Consider the following 22,251-nt stretch of genomic DNA (forward strand, 5'->3'; position numbering starts at 1 on the left):
ACAAAGTGGTAGCGGCCTGCTAAATAGGACCTAAACCATGATAATTCAACTCCACAAATGCCAACATACTTCTCTAGCCTATTTAAGAGAATGTTGTGATCTATCATGTTGAATGTAGCACTAAGATCTAAAAGCACTAGAAGATAAGTGCAGCCACGATCAGATGATAAGAGCAAGTTATTTGTAACTCTGAGAAATGTAGTCTCTGTACTGTGATGGGGCCTAAATCCTGACTGAAATTGTTCATATATACTATTTATCCTATTTACTGTAGAAATGAACATATTTGGGAGAATACTACCTTTTCCAGTATTTTCGACATAAATGGGAGATTTGAAATCGGTCTATAATTAGCCAGTTTTCCATGATCAAGGCTGCTTAATAAGCAGTTTGATAACTGCCATTTTAAAGTTTCTTGGGACATGTCCTAAGGATAGCGAGGAGTTAATAATATTAAGAATAGGTTCTGAAACTACAGGAGATACCTCTTTTAAGAGCTTAGTTGGTATTGGATCTAACAAACATGTTGTGGCTTTTTTTTTTTTTTTTTATTTTTGTTAGCTCTTCATGACCTATGACAGCGAAAGATTGAAGTTGCATGAGAAAAAAATAATTAGACACTGCTTTCTGAGGTGCTGTGACAGATGATTGCATAATTCCAAATTTATTTCTGATTATTTAAATTTTATCTGCACTTATTGATGTCACAGGCTGTGCTTTCATAAACTACCTTATTTTGACACAAATTCATATATACTATATACACAAAATTATCAGTTTTCCTTTTCAGCCTACATGTTAAAAATTTTTGCATTTAGTCAGGCCTATGCAGTTCTTGGTATTATTACTGCATTTGTATGTTCACTTTTGTATGATAAACAGTTTTTTACTACTTTTGGTCTCCAATTGATGTGGAAATCAAAGTCCCTTGATCCTTGAGAACTACTGGTCTTACAAACAGTGGTTTGGCAGTACTACCTTTGTACAAAACTTAGCACATTCAATTCTTTAATGACTTTCTGAAAGCTTTTGTGAAATATTTGGATCTCATGAAACAAGCTGATCAATAATGTTGATTACACATTTTGCCTCACATGTGCCTCACACATTTTGATGAAGGTCTACTCTAGACCAATGAGTGTTTTAGAGGCAAGTGTGAAGTTTTATTGGCAGGCTTGTTGTGAATGAATGTTAGGAAATTTTAAAGAGCTCTTCTCAAATTAGGTTCCTGTGTGCTCAAATAAACCCCCGAGGACCAATCAGCCCTGGGGCTTTATGCATGGTCCTTTCAGTACCTCCCTTTCTCACCTAAATTTTCCCTGTTTCATGTCCTCAGGGCTTCATCAAATTCTCACATTTCCCATTAACTGCTAGCTGGAAAATAGATATGTGCATTGGACCATGGGAATTATCCATTATTTCAATACATGGGAATTATGCAATATTATCAGCTGTGAGTTTTTACAGATCAGCTATTATTTGAGGACAATGCAGAAATGAGACTTCCTTGCTGGTAGGTTGCAGAAACACACTTAAATGCATTTCAACCTGTGACAGTTTCAACAGTAGGTGAAAAGGTGCAGAAGGACCTTCAAATGGGCCGATTAAATTAATTTCAAATTTTATTGGCAAGAGAAACTGAAGTGTACATTGCCAATGCATTATTAGACACTATACATGCAGATATAAAACAAACTGAATGCTAGATTTGTTTAATTTGTTGAAGTTTAAAATGTTAAACTATAATTTTCTGTTCAGTCTCTACTGTACAAGTAGACCTGGCTGCAGCTTGCTGAACGCACACACGCTAGGTCTCACCAGAGACTTTGGACTCTCTATCTATTTATTTGCTTTTGAAACTGATTAGGATGAAAGTGAGAGCGATGTGAAAAGCGATGTGAAAAGATACACCGCATCACTTGCATGCCTGGTTCACCACTTGCGGGTGAAGTCTCTATTCTCCATAAAGGAAATCGTTGTGGTTAATGTTGTAACCTCCGTTCCCCGAGGGAAGGAATGCAACATTGTGTCGAATGAAGTGACACAAGGGGTCTTCCTGGGACTCCAAACGTACCTCTGAACCTGAGAAAAGGCCAATGTCAAGTTGGCAGACAGAATTTGCATGCCCCGCCCCGGACATACGGGTATAAAGGGAAGCGGGGCAGCGGGTTCAAGTCAGGATTTTGCACTGAGGAGCCAAAAATAAGGTACGGCCGTTTACAGTGGTAGGTCTAGTGCTGTGGCAGGAGGGACACAAAGTTCCTTCCCTCTGGGAACGGAGGTTACAACAGTAACCATGACATTCCCCTTCTGTCACTCACTCAACATTGTGTCGAATGAAGTGACACAAGGTGTCCCATCTAAAAACGCCAAGCACTGACCGTGTTACGTGAACTGTCGAGACAGGTGCAAGCAGGCTACTGCGTGCTAGAGTTAACTGTGTCGGCTGTACGTAGCCCTCCCCAATGCCCCCAAAGAGATGTCACATAAAGACCTTAGGTTCCCCGCACCCCTGAGGGGGGAACAGGTGCTACATGACTAGCATGGGAGCAAGCCCGGCAACCGCAGCCTTTCCTCTCACTATGTCTCTCACATAGGACGTGAAGCGGGTGGGGCTATCTTAAAGCTATGAAACGCGTAAGGGAAGGCGGTGTTTCCCAGTCCTATACTTTCAGGGGGAAAAGACCCTGCGGAGGCCACATCCTGCCCAGTCTAGGGGGAGGTAACATGTGGCAAATACACCACGAGGGTTGTGAAGCCATACGTGGGAAATGGCACGGTGGTAGGTGCAACCTAATGAGGGGGGACTCTACAAACATGGCGGGTACGCCGGGTACACCGACAGGAGGACCGTACGGTGGGAAATACATCACAGGGATTTTGCCTGAAAAGGGAACTAAGCCCGTGGAACCCGACCCCAGTACAGAGCACCTGTGACTTGTAGTGGGTCTGGCCGCAAATTGCTACGCTAAATTTGCTGGCCAGAAGGATAGGGAGGAGAACATCCAGGGAGCGACGCTTAGCCTGGGATAGAAGGCACACTGGATCAACTTGGTGTAGGGCGCTGTGTGCAAGCGGAACACACGGTCGGTTGTGCTGCATTACCGAGTTCTACCGGCTCGGACCTGACAAACACGGGACAAGACCGTCTCAGCCCTGAGATTGTAAAATCTGGCAAAGGTATTTTCCAGGGAGGTGCTGTCACAAGGAGCGTAAGATCCGAGAACCAGGCCCGGGTAGGCCAGTAAGGGGCCACCAGGATGACCTGTTTCTCGTCCTCCCTGACCTTGCACAGCACCAGTGCAAGAAGGCTCACTGGGGGAAATGCATACTTGCACAGCCCCCGGGGCCAGCTGTGTGCCAGCGTGTCTGTCTTGAGAGGAGCACCTGTCAGGGAGTACCAGAGCGGGCAGTGGGAGTTCTCTTGGGAGGGAAACAGATCTATCTGTGCCTTGTCTAATTGGTCCCATATCAGCTGGACTACCTGGGGGTGGAGCCTCCACTCTCCGCTGGGTGAAACCTGCCGCGACAGCATGTCCGGTGTCGTGTTACGGTCACCAGGGATGTGAGTGGTGTGCAGCGACCTGAGTCGCGGCCGACTCCAAAGGAGGAGATGGCAGGCGAGTTGTGACATATGACGAGAGCACACGCCACATCACAGTGCTGTCTGAACGGATCAAGTCGTGCTTGCCCCAGATTAGTGGGAGAAACCTCTGTAGGGCAAGAAATACAGCCAACAACTCTAGTCAGTTGATGTGCCAATGCTGCCGGGGTCCTGTCCAGAGGCCAGCGGCAGCGTGCCCATTGCACACGGTGCCCCAACCCTGTCAAGAGGTGTCTGTGGTCCCTACATCACGTCTGGACACCTGCTGCAAGGGGACTCCGGTCCGCATAAAGCAGAGGTCTGTCCAAGGGTTGCAAGTCTGAAGGCAAGAATGGGTGATTGTCACATGGTATGTGCCATAGCTATGAGTGGCACCCTGACCCGAGGAACTGATCGAGTAGCCGTGAGGGGGGGAAAGAGGTTTCCAGTCCAGCCTTGTGCTCACGGCGGCCCGGGGAAAGCATAGCGGACATCTGCGCGTCAGCCTCAGACTGGGCGAGAAGACCAGAAGGTGGCAGCACAGACGAGTCATCAACGAGAAATCAACCGCATCCAGGAACTACACAGAGGCAGAAAGACATGAAAAGGACGTTCAACGCCTGCTGTGTATTGTTCTTTTATGAGTGGGAACTCAAACTCTTTTAGAGGAAATAAACTCTTTTTAGGAGGAGAAACACTGTTTCAGGCAATGAAAGCGCTGTCGAAGCGCCCAGGGGCGTAGACTGCACAGCGTGCAGAGAGAGAGAACGCCAGCTGGAAACGTGCCGTAGATCCAACAGCAGTGCTTATCGTCAGTAGAGGTGAGTGAAACAGTAGTGAACTCTTGCTGTTGCACAACTGTTCGGCTCCAAAGAAATATTCTGACTGGCACTCGCTGCCCTGCTTCCCATTATACCCGTATGTCCGGGGCATGCAAATTCTGTCTGCCAACTTGACATTGGCCTTTTCTCGTTCAGAGGTATGTTTGGCATAAGAGAAAGACCACTTGTGTCACAACTGCTCCCATGTTTATTATGCCTGGGATAATGCTAAATTATATGCCAGTTTTAGCCACAGAAAGTGGGGGAAAACATTAGTGAAGTTTCGCCCATTATACAAATGAGCCGGGGTTTGTCAGGAACAACTCATTACACCTTTTCCTATTGCGCGAAGTTTCAGGTAAAAAAGGATACTGCATTAATTGTGTAAATGTATTTATTATTATGTATTTATAAAAGTCATTTTTTGCATTGCTACATATATTGAATAAAAAATCGTTGAATATTTTCACCGTTATTTCCCGGGAAAAAAATACATTAAATGTACAATTTTAATTAAAATTTTTACATTAAAAATACAAGATACATTTTTTTAATGTATTGAAAATGTTGGGAACATATTGAGTTGTCACTATGGAACCTGCCATTTAAACAGTTGCGTAGGTTTCATGTGAACATTAGGGGGACAAGTTCCCCTGTCACCCTTCCATCACATCCACAACTAAATGTATGCCTCTCTTTAAATCTATGCCTTCATTAAACAGCCTATTATAGTCTTTTCAGCAAAGTGTAAAGAAAATTAAACAAATATGATACACATTTTACTGTGTTTATTTATGTGTTCCATAGGAATCGAACTCATGACCCTTGCCAAGTACCTGTCTCAATATGTGTGTGCAATATGATCTACTGTCCAGTATGAGTCCAGTGAAAAACTACTAAAGTGCTGTTAACAGAGGTGGATTACAAATACTCTCGTTACAGTACTTGAGTAAAATGTTCACATTTTTCAACTTTTTTAATTATAAATAAATAACAGTACTATTCCTTTTAAGTAATCAGCTTTGCTACAGTTATTTTTCTCCACAATTACAAAGTACAAAAAAATACATAATATTTCTGAATTTTTGGGAAGGTTTTTGGGAAGAAATCGGCAAGTTATAAGTGCTAAATCTGTTTATAAACTAAAATACGCTGTGCATGGCATGAAGAAAGCCCGCCGGTCACAGCATCAAGAGCACAGTAGCTTGCATAAACTGATGCCAGTGTCCTCTCTTCTCTAGCTTCTCCAAGCCTTTCTGCCCTGTCACTATACAAGAAATATGCATAAAATACTGTGATTTTATGCATATTTCATTTTATTCTGGAAAGGAGCCATTCATTCAGGTTCGTGTGAACCATCTGAACATGTTTAACCACTGATCAAACTTCACCTGTTTTTAAGGTAGCAATGGTTTAACTGTCAAATATTAACACAATGTAGTTTGACATATATGTGGGGATATCTAGTTTACTTGCTACTATATGTCTAAAACAAACTTTAAATACCTTAGAAAGATAGAATGCCAATAGTGTCGAAAATTAACGGGGATGCCCACACAATGAATTTCCGTGTTTTATTTATAATATATGATATAGTTACAATTACATTTCAGGAGAAATGTGTTTCTTATTTTAAAACTAAATGTGACTTCAATAGAACTCAATACCTGAGCAAATTGGAAAAAAAAAAAAACCCCACTGTATTGTGATTTCCGTATGGTAACGCAACCATTTTCAATTGTTCTAATAATAATACAATTTTACCAATTTAGCAGTTTAGAATGCTTTTGAAAAGGAATAGGTGACACAGTACTGTATATGTTTGTCATCACAGGTAAAAAAAAAAAATGTAATAGATACTACTTAAAACATTTATTTCAAACCATAATAATAATCTGCAATTAATGATTTTTCAGTATTTTTGATCAATTTAATTTATCCTTGGTGAAAGGAAGCATCAATTTCTTTCAAGAGCAAAAATGTCTTTGTGTTCCAAAAATTGAATTGTACAGTATATACTATATGTAATATAATTTTCATAAAGAAACTTGTAATGTACATAATTACTCGAGTAATTTTTTGGCAAACTACTTATTTAATCTTACTTAATCATAGTATTTCTCAGTACTTCTACTTATACTCAAGGTAATTTTTTCTTCAGTAGCAGTACTTTTACTTAAGTAAAAAAAAAAAAAAAAAAAAGAAAGAAATCAGTACTCTTTCCACCACTGGCTGTTAATGGAAAGATGGAGTGGGTTGTGCAGTGATTGTCTTTGTTGGTGTAAGCGTTCAGTACTCTGATGGCCTAAGGAAGAAGCTGTTCAGCAGTGGAATGATGCAAGACTTGGTTCAAAAATTTTACAACTGTGTTAGATAAATTCAAAAACATATGCATTATAAACAGTAACATGCATAAATACATAAATTACTTTAGCTCTGTGTCTGAAAACATGTCAGTACATGTGATAGCCCTACACTTTTTGAAAGCTGCATCTACCAGAATCAACAGCTAGCAGGTGGAAACGTCACTGATGTAATTGAAAAATGACTCAAACCTGCACAAAGCAAATGTATTACCTCTTTAGGCCAGCAAATCATGACTCACAGGTGAGGAGGGGTGTCAGAGTTTCATTTCAAGCTCATCACACTTCAGACCTCATTAAACGCCTACACTGGGAAACAAATTAGCATTATCACAATACGTTTACTAATCTGACTGTTGATTCCAATGATGATTAAAGCGATATCATACAGTGCTCCCAACCTTAATTTTCTGGGATCAGAGGAAGCCCAATTCATGGCATTTTTCTGATTGGGATGCTTTGTCTAAACAATGCAATCTTATTACTTACAATACTGTATAAAATGCCTCTTACATCTTTAAGACATGCTTTTAAATGTGCCAGTGGATTACTTTGGGCAAAGATTAAATGTAATGTTATATGGTGATCTCTTCTTAAAGACAAACCCAAGGGAAGGCTGCAATGATGAGGAGACAATGCCTTGAAAACAGTGCTTGTTCTGAGCAACCATGGAAAGATTTTTTATTTTATGACTTTTTTGAAAATCCAGTGAGACATGCTGGTCAGTTAGCCATTTTCTCCATTTGTATATGTGTTTCTCAATACGCTTCTCAAACCAATGAGACCTAAAACTATAACTACTTGGTAAATTGGTTTGTGTCTTTATGTCAGTCAGTACAACAGGATCTGCCTGCTGACCAGCCCAGTGTTGAGCTCTGACAAGTTTGGAAAGTTACGACAGTGATCAATTTAGTTATTAAAGGTTTAGTTCACCCAAAAATTTAAATTAGCCCATAATTTACTCACGCCCAACCATCCTAGGTGTATATGACTTTCTTCTTTCAGCCAAACACAATCAGAGTTATATTAAAAAATATCCTGGCTCTTGCTTTATAATGGGATTGAATGGTACCTTAGATTTTGAAGCCCAAAAAAGCACATCCATCCATCAAAAAAGTAATCCATACACTAAAAAGCCCCACATAAATCAGCATAAAACATTTGAGTTTTTCATTTTTGGGTGAACTATCCCTTTAAGAATCCTTTATATTATAAATATACTGTATATGTTTGTATAGTTACATTTGAACTATTTTATAGATATTTTAGATTAATTAACTTTACCACAACCCATACACATAATCACTTTTTGACCATTTAAAAAAGATAGCAGGCAGATAAAAGTACAGTCATATTATGTTATGTTAGTCCTATTAAGGCAGTCTGTCACAACAAGTTTGTGGTTACAGGTGATGGACACTTTCCAATTCTCAGATCATTCTTTGATAACAGAACACAAAAAGAGTATACACAATCACTTCCACATAAAGAAACGGAAATAGTCACTGACAAAGATGTAAACAAATAGTAAGTCAAAAGAGTGTCAATGTCAAAGTCAGGCTTCTCTTTTCAATATGTGTGTTTTTTTTTTATTATTCCATAATAAGTGTAACAATAAAGAGCCAAACTAGATAAAAGACAAAGAAATATCAAGGTCACAGGAACAAATACTTATTTTTGCAGAGTGGGTCAGGATGAGCAGATGGGGAAGTGATTGATTTTGGTACAATGCCCTTTTTTACTCAAATAACCATGTGTAATCTGTTATTTCAAAGTGCTCTCTTCCAATGAGGTGCCATGTTACATAATGAATATACTTTGACTACTTGAGAAATGAGGAATTCTTTGGACAGATTTGTCTAGCCAGCATGTCATTATATGGACTGTTCTATTATGGTTTATTTCTATTTACCTTTGACTTGACAGAAAGGTGTATTTACAGTGGCTTATGTCTGTTGTGTATGTTCATATGAGCTTATTCTGTCTGTGTTATGGAAAACTCTCTTTCATGTGATTGTCCACCCACCCCCAGATAAAAGCTGAGCATAGCCTGAAGTGTTGAACGAAGCCAACGGATCAATTACTCACAAACTGAACCTCAAATTATCTTTGTTATATTCAGTGTAATGCACATACACAAGTGCATGTGCATTACAAAAGACAATAAATCCTACTGAATAGACCTTTTTAGTTTACACCTTATTTAGCAGCTTAAATTTCGTAATTTTTTGATATTATAAATCTTTTTAATATTGTGTGCTTTGTGTTATTTTACCCTGGAATTAGTTAAAAAAAAAAAAATGACCTCAGAAGCTGCTGAGAGAGTGACAGTAAATTTGGCATCTTCTCCCATTTAATACACCGCTCTCTATTTTATTTCCTCTGTGGATTTTTTTTCTGAAAATAATATTTGCTGTGATCTCCAATTCACCGCTGTCGAAGTTTACCCTGCAAACATTTACTTCTGTGTTCCAAAACCCAGAGTGTGAAAAAGGTTTATTGAAACAAATAAAAAAACAACTATACTAACTTGCAATAGAAATATGTAGTATCTTGTCTCCATGTCAAATCTCTTGTATCACAGGGTAGTATTTTAGAGGGCAAACAAAAATAAACCAATCAAACCCTCTGTGCAGGCCAGTCAAGTTCTTCCACATCAAACCATTTAATGGCCTCCTACATTGCCACAGTTTTTGAGCTTTTGTGTGTGTGTGTGTGAGTTCGATTTTGAGGTTTACAAGGATTTTTTTTTAGGTTACACACTAGCAATTACGAGGGTATAATACTATAAAAGTGGTTTGTAAGGACACCCCTTGTGTCCCTGTAATTTGAATGTTTTTAAAAACATACTGTGATGAGGAGGAGGGTGTGGCCGGGCCGTGATGGAGCACGGCTGGCGCTGAATCAGCTGATCAGTGAGAGAGCGAAATAAAGGGACGGCCGGAGGCTCTGGTTCGAGAGAGAGAGAGAGAGACCAATGTGGCCGAACAGCACATTTGTTAATGTTGGCTTTAAGTTTACCATTAAACTTTATGTTTACTGTTCAGCTGGTTCCCGCCTTTTCCTTGCCCATCCTTTATGTTACACATACTAAACATTTTTTTGGGAAAATGTAAAAATGTCAATAGGTTTCTCTGAGGGTTAGGTTTAGGGGTAGGTGTATGTTTAGAGTATAGGATAGATTGCTTGTACAGTAAAAAAAAAAATATTATGTCTATGGAGAGTTCTCATAATGCTAGGAGTACCAACATGTGTATGTGTGTGTGTATGCATGTGTGTGTGTGCTCGCAGTCTTTCAAACCTGGATATGTTCAGACTGATCACACTTTGAATTCGGCAACAGTAGTTTGAAGGTTCTATCGCTGAAATTGTGCTTACTGAAATTCAAACCACTGATCCCAGTGGCCAAATTGAGAGTTTTGCTGAATGTATAGTGACGTGTGCACTCCAGTTTCTGGATGAAATATCCATTGAGTGGTGGCAACAGAGAGTTGTATTTTTAGTTGTAAATTACGTAATACAGTCAATAGGAATGCATATTATATGAAACCTATACCCTAACCTAAACGTCATTGGAGTAAAAATGTAATTTTAGACTGAAAATACAACCTCCAAATAAAACACACCATGAACGCAATGTGACTAGAACCCATATCTCTGATTTTGCTTGCACAACACGCTATCAGGTGTCATAGGAAAAGATGAATGCAATTGAATGGATGCAAAAATGTTTGATGGGGTATGGTGCTTGTCTGTAATTTGGCAGAATGTAGTTGTTTCAGGGTGCATGAACATTCAGAAGCAACATGTCGATTTTCAATATGATCATGTGGATGTCTTCATTCCATCAATATCAAAAAAGCATGAAAGTAGTACAGTTTATTCAATTCTCTCATTTAAAAATGGGCCTTACTACTGACACTACCTTTTAATCAGCCTGATTGCTTTGACTAAAAATAAACATGTACAAATTTGCAAATGCCTCTTCGGCTTTATGTATCCTGGATAAACAGATTGAGCCTTGGTGCTAAGGGGCTCACCAGCTGCATAAGACACTGTAAAACAGGAAGAACCTGTGAGGAGAGAGGTGAAAGGGTAACATGACTGAGATCTGGCCCGCACCACCTGCTTGGCCCCCAGAGATGCACAAACTCTGTTAGATGCATGTAAATGTGTCAATACACTACACAGTTGAAATATGCATAAGGTGACACATAACAGAGCTCTAACCTTTCACTCTGCCTCACATGCCAATGACAATACAGGCCCAGGGACTGGATCTAATTTCACTGTAGAGGGAAAGGAAGTGGATTGAAAAAAAGAGTTGTTCTTATCTAGTTAAATATCAAGTCCAAATAATGTGATTGATTTTCTTTTGTTCAAAACAAAGAATAAAAAGCGAAAATGACAAAAATCAGGACAGGGACAGCAGACTGATCTCAATGTGAATTTGGCGACAGTAGGTCGAAAGTTCTCCAGATGAAATCAGTCTGTGCTTATACCAAATTTACTGTGGAGTAAAAATATAATTTTTGATTATGCTCACCATTGCAACATGCTATCAGTAATGCTATAGGGAAATGTGTTCAGGCTTGAATTAATGCAAAAATGTCTGATGTGGGAGGGTGCCGTGGTGGTGAGTAATTCGACTGAATGGGGTTGATTTGTCCATTTCCTGTGATCATGTTGACTTTTATGCATATTACTTATAAAAATAGCTTCAATTGCCAAGATGGTCAGTGAGTGGTCTAACTCGCTTTACAAAGACTACACTGTAAAAAGAAAAGGTGCCTGGAGGAACCTTTTGGGGTTCTTCACTTTGCCACACCGGCGGAACCGTCTGTAGATCCTCTAGGCACCCTTTCAAAAGGGGCGGTTCTCTGAGGAACTTTAAAGGCTTCTTGAGGAACCCTTTTATTAAGAATGATCAGGAACCACCTCTGGTGCTTCAAGGCACCATTTCCCAATTTGAATTATATTTCTTGTCCCCACCCTCCCCCTCCCTTTCTTTTACTAATAAATAAAATTTATTTATTTATTTACATGTATTATTATTTTATAAACACAATGAAAAACTGAAACCAAATACAAAACAAACATTGTTTATTGATAAACAACAATAACATCCATACAAATAAAAAGTTCAATAAATAATCACCTTATAGTCAATAAATAAATGTATCAACATCTAATTCATGGAAGCACATGTATAATGTTAATATTGTGATACATTAAGAGTTTAAATCTTGACAAAACTGTAAAATATAAATATGACTCAAATATCTTAAAACTTTCGAATATATTTCAGGTTCCTCAAAAACAGTAGCCTAAAATTCAAATTGACTACAATTCAATTTACAATGCAGTCAATGGTAACATTTTCACTCTGGGAATATTCACACAGGACATTTTAAGAAATTGATAAGCCTCAACACAACTGTAGGTAGCTTGATGCTCTCCTTCTGAATGCCCAACAGATACTGCAGAAAAGTCAGTGTACTTTTAGTTGGTTTCCTGTACTTAATGTTGAACAGAAAGTAGGCACTCATAGTAAGGCCTACACCCATTGTTATGTCATCAGGTTCATCAGCAAGCAGTTCTTCGCCATGAAGAAAAACCGCAATGCTGCTTTCACCAAATGGGTCTCCTGTAATCACCATTGTTGGTGTGAGGTTCTGTGGAGGCTGTTGGTTGAAAAAAAGGGATATGATAAATTTTTATTACAAAACATTTACATTAATTAATTTTCCACAAACATTTATTCAAAGTGTCTTAAAAATTAGGAACATCAAATGCAACTGGTCACAGAGTTAAAAATATACATAATATCCAATGTCCTTTTATGGTTGTGGAGTAGTTAAATGCACAAAATCACTAGCAATAACTGGCATAATACTGGCAAAACTTTAAGCTGATTATTTCAACTGTCAATGGCCCAAAACATTTGCACGTATAAATAAAAAATTCAAAACAATCGTGCTCAAAGTAAATTTGAACGACAGTATTTGCAATTAATGGCTAAATATTTTTTAACACACAGCCTATTGTATTTAATTGCACTGCCATAATCTTGGTCACCACACGTGATAAAAAGAACCCTTGCACAATTATTTTAAATAGATTAAGAAAGCTACCACTACTGGTCACATCTATGTCGCGCACAGTTTTCACAAGGACGCACGCTTCAATCTATCGCCGTTGGGGAGACTCTCTATTCGTTCGGTGAAATCATAAAAAACATGCACACAACGTGTCCCTGCTTGATATACTGTAACCACTGATGAACATTTTCAGTTTTGATGAGAGAGAAAAAAAACTATACGAGTGCGGATTAGAACCCGTAACCTCTGACACGCTTGGCAAAAGATCCACCACTGGACCATTTAAAAACTCAAACAAAATGCGCATCGATGCATTTATTTACGGGTTGAGCAGAGAGGTTGCACAGTTTGACAAGCGGGCAGCGGCCGCACACCAGGCCACCGGATGGTGTTGCTAAGAACTTGCAATGTATAACTATTATCAGACCGGCCCTCGCACCCTCAAAACACTACCGGCCCACCGGGAAAAGTCCCGACTCTCCCGATTGCCACTCTGCCCCTGGTGATCCATGATGGACACAACAGCTATAACCACCACTTCCGCATTTGTCCACGTGATATTGCGGAAACCAAGGATAGCGCGGATATTGCGTCATTGACATGCAACATTTTTTTCCGGGATGGACCATTATTTAAAAATGGGAATTTCTCTGAAATTAAAAATCTTTGTGGACTTTTGGGGTATTGTAAGTAGACAACTGCAGGAAATATATCACACTGTGCAAGTGATTTTTGGATATTTTATTACAAAAATCTTACATATTGTATCTTCAATATATTTAAAAGTATATATTATTCCTGTGATGTCAAAGCTGAATTTGCAGCATCATTACTGCAGTCTTCAGTGGCACATGATCCTTTAGAAATGATTCTAATATGTTGATTAGAATAAATGAAGAAAAAATATAGCCACAAACGGCAATCATTGGGGTCCAAGCATCAATGGCCCGTGTGGGCGATCAGTGATTCAATTGAAATGTATCTTATGTGGTTTTTATAGCAAAGTCCATGAATATGATATTAGGCTCAAAAGATTCAGAACAGTTTAGAATTTGCTGTTAGCTTCCTGAACATCTGAATTTCTTTTTTTAATTAAACTAATGTTTGCTCAGAATGACTTGTTCTTTCGGTGCTTGGACCCCTAATTCATAAACTGATTTAAAAAATATTTTTCTGCTAGTGTTTTAATGAATAAGACCTGATTGACAAGCACCATTTCAGTTATTTTGAAGTCCAGAAATACACTTACATTTGTTGCAGCTCAGTGAAACCTGTATTTCAGAGGAATAAAGTATACTGGATGTTCTGAGGACAGAAAAAGATCAAAGGAAAGGGTTAGGGTAAATATTAAATAATAGTATACAGTTTGTACAGTATAAAAATCATTATGTCTACCCTAACGAAAATTAACCATGGTTTTACTACAAATAAAACAAAAACATGGTTATTATACCATAGTAACCACAAATGAACCATCGTTTTGCTACACTAACCATAGTTTTACCATGGTAACGTTAGGCCTATTTGTAGTACAACTGTGTTTAAACAAATACTAATCAATCCGACAGAAAACAATGTTTAGTACACTTTTACTATAATAAATCCTTGGCTAATTTTCGTAAGGCCATGGAATGTCCCCTTAAAACATGTAAACCCAATTTGTGTATGTTTGTGTAAACAACGAATTAACACAAATGCCAATGACAACAAATAACGTTAGTTAAATAAAAAAAAGAGAGCGCTAACGTTACATTGTCTAAAAGTTAACAACAAAACTAAAATCATTGTTTGTGATTTAACAGTGCTCATTTCGACCCACAAAGTAATTTCGTTTAGGCTACATTTCGTTAGCATCGCAGCTAAAACATTTAGTCCTATTCTGCTATAGGCCTAACTTACTGTCAATGTGTATGGTTGACAGTAATACGTTCTTTGCTATAAGCGGTTAAAAAGTTTAAAACATACATTTTTAAACAGCCATACAATTAAGCGTGTTAGTGTGTCAATGTGTGTACACATAGTATATATTTTGCATAATAATTTTGGCGACTTTACTCACCTTTAATGGGGAAGTCATATGAAGCCGTTTTTTTTTAAATCACCGCTTCTTGCGTTGCGCGGGAGCAGAACGCACGAGAGCACTTCTTCTTCTTCTTCTTCTTCTTCTTCGTATTTTTCTTCCGATTAATAATTATAATAATACTACACTTTAAAAATATATATTCTGATATATATAGGCTATATATATTCTGATATATATTCTGTAATAGGTTTCATCATGGCAATAACAACATAAAGATAAATCACTGTATTAATTGTTGACCAGTTTAAGCAATAGCCAGTCCTGAAAGCTATTTAATTCAGAATTACAAAATACTCAATTTAATATAGCCTACAGCTGTTCGTTTGAGTGTCACATTTGTACTGTTTGTGGTCAAATGCATATTATTGTTATTATTATTATTACTATTAAATAAATGTAAAATCTATATTTCATTTCATGGTAGCCTACTAAACAAAATTTCACTTTTAATAATGCACTGTTTATTTCAATATGAATTTTTTAAATAATAGAAAAAAAAATTCTATTTAAATTAGTGACGTATTTTGTGGACATGCTGTACCACTAGGCAAGGTCTGTAGGCTATAGTAGCCTATAAATCTGCTTGGTTGTAAAATGTCTATTGCTTTTTTTGTCTTTTTATGTTTAGGCATTTGAAGTGTAATGTTTTACATGAGTACAGTCAAACCTGAACACAAAGCATTACCCATAATCTGTTCAATAAAAATGTAACAAAAATGTACAAAAATGTGTGATCTGATCTCAACCTTGTCTTCTGGCTAACTGGTAAACAATCTCAAAATCTCTCTCTCTCTCTCTCTCTCTCTCTCTGTCTGTCTGTGTGTGTTCATTAATAATTATGAACAACAGTAATAATGATAACAACAATAGGCAAATAAACTGTACATCTGAATGGCTGTACATCTTAATGTGGCCTCACAGAACTTTTGGGTTCCTCCAGATTCTGGCTTTTACAAAAGAGATCTTCCAGGAACCACGTATATGTTACAGGTCTTTCAAGAACCCTTTCATAGAATATGAGTACCTCTAACTTCCCCCAAAGCACCTCGACGTCTCATGGTAATGAAAAGGAGCCTCCAGAACCTCAGAACTGAATACAAAGTGCTTAAAGGATCCCACAAGTTCCTGCAAGAACCGAAAAAACAGTCAATGGTTCAACCAGTAACCCTACTATAGGAGAAAGAGCTTTGAGGCACCTAAATTACATTTTAAAGTTCCTTGAGTATCCGACAGGATATTTGAGGCACCTTTAGTTTTTACAGTGTATGATTAGAAATCATGCTTTCGATTTTTCTATTATGTTTTTATGGTTTCAATGAAGACAAATTGTGCTGATAAGGATAAGAACAATAAGACATACTGTATATACAGTATCCACACAGACAGCGTTCTGTGTTTTCAGATGCCCAGGTCCAGTGTTGGGGGTAACACGATAAAAGTAACACACATTATGTAATCAGGTTACTTTTTTCGAGTAACAGGTAAAGTAACACAATATTTTTTTATTTTAGACCATAATATCAGCGTTACTTTTTAAATAAAGTAATGCGTTGCTTTTGAACACCTCTGCTGTCCCTGTATTGTAGGAAATCAGGAGTAAAAGTGTGCAAACTTTGGGGAGGAGATGTGATTGACGTGTATTTCTAAAGAGTGTGAGACTATTTAGCAGAGAGAGATGAGTCACTTCACTTTAAACGAACAGGAGAAATTGGAATGCCCAACCAAGAATCTTTAGCACCCAACAGTCAATGGATGTAGAAAGGAAGTCCCGCCTTGCAGGTAAAAGAGCCAATCCCCTTTTAGATATAGACATCGCCTATCAATCAACTCTAACGCGCTTGAGCATTTCATGTTTTAACGTAATATGAGGTCAACAACATTTGGTTGAGTGAAACGCGGTTGATTTATGTGTTAATACAAACTGCATTAAAAAAAGGATGGGCAGAGGGATTATAAGATTAGTCTTCCACTGGCCACGACATGATAGACAAGTTGAAATACTTGCTCAATTCACTGACTTATGGAGCCAAACTGCTCTGTGTTCCAGCTCCGCATAACTGGGAGAATGGGATGATAAAAGCTGACTCTGGATCAGTGGCTCCGAGCAACGTTTTACATTGATTGTGTATGCAAAGAAAATGCCTTATGGCACTTTTCCACTGCAAGTTACAGTTAGTCTCAACTCGACTCTACTCGCTTTACGTTTCTGAGCTTGCTTTTCCACTGCTCTTTAGTGCCGCCTAAACATGGGTGGGATTATAGGCTGATCATCATAATTGCACCACCTCTACTGCTGTGACATCTTCTTAAACGTTACACAAAACAATAAACAATAACATGACCGCTAGCTGTCAGCTACTAGCTCATTATGCTGCATAAAGCAGTTGTTGCATGGTGATTTAAGTGTAAGAGTTAAATTGGCCTGCTTGTTTTAGAAGCAAGCTTTCCAGTAGCTGGTCAACTAAATAAAGTGAAGCTTTCAAGCAGAGTATAGAGTTAATGTACCATCCTCCACCATGGACTCCAGACATGGCTGAGTCCAGGGCACTTTCCCTCCCATTGCTCACCGGTCTAGCTAGCGTCCATTTGGTAGAACCACTTCTACTTTTCCTTGATTGTTCTTTAGTCACTTTTAAGTTTTAGTTTTTTTTACTTTTCCCTACATTGTTGGTAGGTTCGGTGGTAGCTGTGTGCGGCCAACAGCTGAGACACTTCCTGAAAGACTTTTTCATTTTGCTCCGTTTCGTTCATCGCTAACGAGAGGAATGTCTGCACCTCATTTATTGACCACAGCGTGGTTTTGCTGTGACATGAATTCAGTGAAAAATATTTATTTATTCATCAGACTTACTCCTCGAACATGTTAGACTTGTATTCCCCACTGAATTTTATCCTGATTTCTGAAGATCATTTTAAGTTGTCTCTGGCATTGTCAATGGACACACAGCACATGATGACAGATCAGTGAATAATGAAGAATAACAGTGGTAATTCTTCATTGTTCATATTGGCTGCCATGTTGATGGAAAAACAAATCATGCATATTCATGTTATTGATTCTTAATTATAAATATGACGAGAAGACCTACTTTCTAAATATCTGTTTGTTTACTATTTTGTTTGGACATGAGTGTTGTACAGTAGCTTGAATGACCTGTAAAGTCTCTTGCATGCAATGCATGGCTTATTTGTATTGAATGCTTAGCAATGCAGAAGAGAATGTGGCTGTGAGAAAAAGTAACTAAACATTAATGCAAAAGTAACGTAATGCTTTACGTTCCATTAAAAAAAAACTTTTTTATTAATTTAGTTACTTTTTTTGTATTTCTATCCCCTTTCTCCCCAATTTGGATGCCCAATTCCCACTACTTAGTAGGTCCTCGTGGTGGTGCGTTTACTCACCTCAATCCTAGTGGTGGAGGACAAGTCTCAGTTGCCTCTGTTTCTGAGACCGTCAATCCACACATCTTATCACATGGCTCGTTGTGCATGACACCACAGAGACTCACAGCATGTGGAGTCTCATGCTACTCTCCGCGATCCACACACAACTTACCACGTGCCCCATTGAGAATGAGAACCGCGACCACGAGGAGGTGAGCCATGTGACTCTACCCTCACTAGCAACCAGGCCAATTTGGTTGCTTATTAGATCTGGCTGGAGTAACTCAACACACCCTGGATTCAAACTCACGACTCTAGGGTGGTAGTCAGTGTCAATACTCGCTGAGCTACCCAGGCCCCCAATTAAGTAACTTTTTTAAGGAGTAACGCAATATTCTAACGAGTTACTTTTAAAAATAACATTATCCAACACTGCCCAGGTCTATATATGACGTTATGAACAGAGCTCACTAAAAGCTGGCATAAACTCTCAGCTGTCAAGGATTGTGGGTATTTGCTTAAATATTTACCTAACATTTCTTCCTTGCTCTCTCTCCTACCAAAATGTGATCAAGTGATTTATTAACTGATTAAATGGACCCTGACTTGCATCTTGGCAAGCATCCACAGTCTAATACAGTTACACACCGATGAATGAACTGTTGTATGCAGGTTGCATTTAAAGGATACTCCACCCTAAAAATGAATTTCTGTCATCATTTACTCACCCTCATGTTGTGAGGGTGAGTCAAATAATATGACTTTCTTTCTTTACTGAAACACTAAAGATGTTAGACAGAATGTAAGCCTCTTTTCCAATTCACTTACATTGAATGGAACAAAGACGCAATGAAAGTGAATGGTGACTGAGGCTAACATTTTACTTTTAGTGTTTGAAACAACACGTGGGTGTGTAAATGATGACTGCATTTATTATTATTATTTGGTAGAAAACCCTTTAAAAGGCCTTTTATTAACTTTCAGACAGCTCACCAGCTGACTCTGATGTTAACACTCCAATATACTGCAATACTATGAACTGCTCTGTGAAAACTCCAGCTATACAAACATGTGTGTTTGGGCTGAAGAACATCACACTAAGACAATCTCCCAAGTTGGCTCACTCTTTCACATTGTGCTTGATCCTGTTTTATCTCCTGAGAGCCCACTTAATAAATGTGCACAGTGCATTTGACTCAGTTTCAGGCTTTTTAGTTGTCAGTGTATTAATTTATGCATGGTCATGTGACCAAGTACTGACATTAATAAGGGCAGATAAGGTTGTGTGGGAAGATGGTATATCTCTGGGCCCTCTGAGACTTGTTTGCAGTGTCACTATTCCGCTACTGAATCATCTCTATCTGCCCCAAGAAGTTCATGATCTTAGTAGCAACATGAACTGTGATTATAGTGCTTCGCAGACAGAGAAAAGGAGAGAGTAAAATCGATAAGGGTACATATTATCATTGCCATATGTGGCTGGGAAATGAGTAATCCATCAGAAAACATTAAACAGACCTTGCAAGAGCTTTTTTGTAACCGTCGCTTTGGATGATAAATATTGATGGACATATTGATGCACTCAGAGATGCAATAGAGGACCGCATCTCTGACTCAAGCAGTCAATTACAGGGAAAAAGCAACTGCTTGCTATTTGTGATTAAGATAATTAGGGTGTTATTTGCCTTTGGTATTCATAGTATGGCCATAAAAACTGTAAAATTCTGTAATAATTTTATTTACCTTTGTCTTTTGAAACCTGTGTGACTTCCTTCTTCTGTAGAACACAAGAGCAGAAATTTTGAAGAATGTTGATGCTGCTCTTTCCCATACAATGGAAGTGAATGGTGACTGGGGCTGTCACCATCGCTAACATTCTGCCTCCTAACTCCTTTTTTGATGTGAAACATGGATGAAAAAACAACATAAATTTTTGTGTGTCTTTACAGCAGGGGAAGAGTGCAGCTTTGTGTCTGTGCTTGTTTGCAAGTAGTAATGAGAAAAGAACAATGCCAAAGAATATTACAGAGAAAAACTTTCCTAATCCATTTTGTTCTTGAACATTTGTCACCAGAAAAAACAGCCAAGATTGTCAATCTACTAGCTTAAAGACCTCTGAAAGAGTACAGTTTTCTCTTTTAACATAAGCCATGGCCTACCACTACATATGGTCTTCTTAAGTAGCCTCTGCCAGTACTAGAGCTCAGATCTGGGAAATGTGACGACAGAACACACCCTCCTGGACATGATTCACTTCCCTCTCAATAGACAGACATCAGGCAACTAGCATCCAAAACAGCAACCCCCCCTCTCTCTCTCTCTCTCTCTCTCTCTCTCTCTCTCTCTCCTTCTTAATGTTTGAAAATGTAAAGTTGACTCAAATTTCTATTGACACACTGCAGACAGACAGACAGACAGACAGACAGACAGACAGACAGACAGACAGACTAGATAGATAGATAGATAGATAGATAGATAGATAGATAGATAGATAGATAGATAGATAGATAGATAGATAGATAGATAGATAGATAGATAGATAGATAGATAGATAGATAGATAGATAGATAGATAGTTAGTTAGTTAGTTAGTAGACTTGTATTGGACTAAGATCTTATGAAATAATGAGGCTGCATTGCTGTCTGTTTGATTCATTGACAGGGAGCCTGATATACCAGCCTGGGCTCCTCTCCTCTATCAGCTACAGCTCCTAGACTTCAGAGAAAAGCCAGACCCCCTTTCACTGGCCATCCCTGACCGGATCCGTATCGGCAACCAGAAACGAGAGCGCGGTAATTTCTACTTCCAAAGGGAAGAATACAGCATGGCTGCACAAGCTTACTGCATGGCCTTGGATGTGCTTTCAACAAGCACGTATGGTAATCCAACCCACCCTCACCTATAAACTATATATTAAATGTAATATAATGCATTAGGCAGGCACATGGTGGTATATGTACACACAGGGGCACACATCTCATTTTTACTTGCAAGGGGATAACAAACAGCATTTTTTCATTACAATACTGACTGCAATATAGAATGTGATGTTTCCTTAAGTTGATAAGGATGTGCCCCCCACACTCTAAGATCTACACACACACTCACACGTTTGGTTTTCTATCATGGTGTATTTCCATTCTCTTCTATTGTTTGTTAAAGATAATTATAATTTTTATTCCTTTGTTCTGTATCTAAATGAGGATAAAAAAATAGACTTACTGTTAAAATACAGTATTCTAATTATATATTTAAACTATTATTTTATTTATTAATTGTTTTTACAAATTAACACATTCCAAATTGTCCCAAAAGGGAGATTTTTGGGTCATATTTTATAAAATCTTCTGAGAAAAAAACTTGTCCCTAATATATAGTAAACCCACATACCCATAGCCGTACACACTCCACTAATTTTCTATCGGTTTCATCATGTCTAATGAATGTTGAAGTAGAAAAACCATTAAACAGGAAACCTCTTTTAATTTTCAATTCAAGCCAGCCACTGCAAGCAGCTCAGCTAATGTATTTGATCAATAATCATGTCATTGGATTGCTCAGTCATGTCTGCAAGCTGTGCCCGCCCTGAGTAATGCTTTTATTAAACCCTAATCTAATCAAACGTAATAAATCAACATGTTATTTCCACCTCCTTAATCACGGTAATTGCTGGAAAGCCTGGCCCATCTTGAGAGGCACATTTTACAGTAATGAGACAGTAAAGTGCAAAGTGATGCTTTGGATTAGACAATGATAATGACCACATGCAGTATGCAGCGGTGAACTCCACATCGCTGCAGTCTCCACTGACCACTCAAGCATCACATATTAGACTCTCCTCAATTTTCTATTGCATATTTGTCATTCAATTCAATACATTCAAATTTCATTTATAAATATCCCATAAACCACTAAG

General features: G+C 38.3%; 1 protein-coding gene and 1 long non-coding RNA gene across 2 annotated transcripts in view; one reads left to right on the forward strand and one right to left on the reverse strand.

Annotated features, from left to right (window-relative positions):
* LOC127623395 (peptidyl-prolyl cis-trans isomerase FKBP8-like) overlaps positions 1-22,251 on the forward strand; it is a 79,217-nt gene that overhangs the window by 51,576 nt on the left and 5,390 nt on the right. Inside the window, exon 5 of the mRNA XM_052097853.1 lies at positions 20,997-21,214. Within this exon, the coding sequence (XP_051953813.1) occupies positions 20,997-21,214 (218 nt within the window). The remainder of the gene's footprint in view (positions 1-20,996; positions 21,215-22,251) is intronic.
* On the reverse strand, positions 11,897-15,202 carry LOC127623399 (uncharacterized). The gene is made up of 3 exons (XR_007968053.1): positions 14,928-15,202; positions 14,118-14,173; positions 11,897-12,451 (listed from the first exon to the last, which is right to left on the reverse strand). It is a non-coding gene; the product is annotated as an uncharacterized LOC127623399 (long non-coding RNA).

This window comes from Xyrauchen texanus, chromosome 29, assembly GCF_025860055.1.
Source record: "Xyrauchen texanus isolate HMW12.3.18 chromosome 29, RBS_HiC_50CHRs, whole genome shotgun sequence".
Lineage (NCBI taxonomy): Eukaryota > Metazoa > Chordata > Actinopteri > Cypriniformes > Catostomidae > Xyrauchen > Xyrauchen texanus.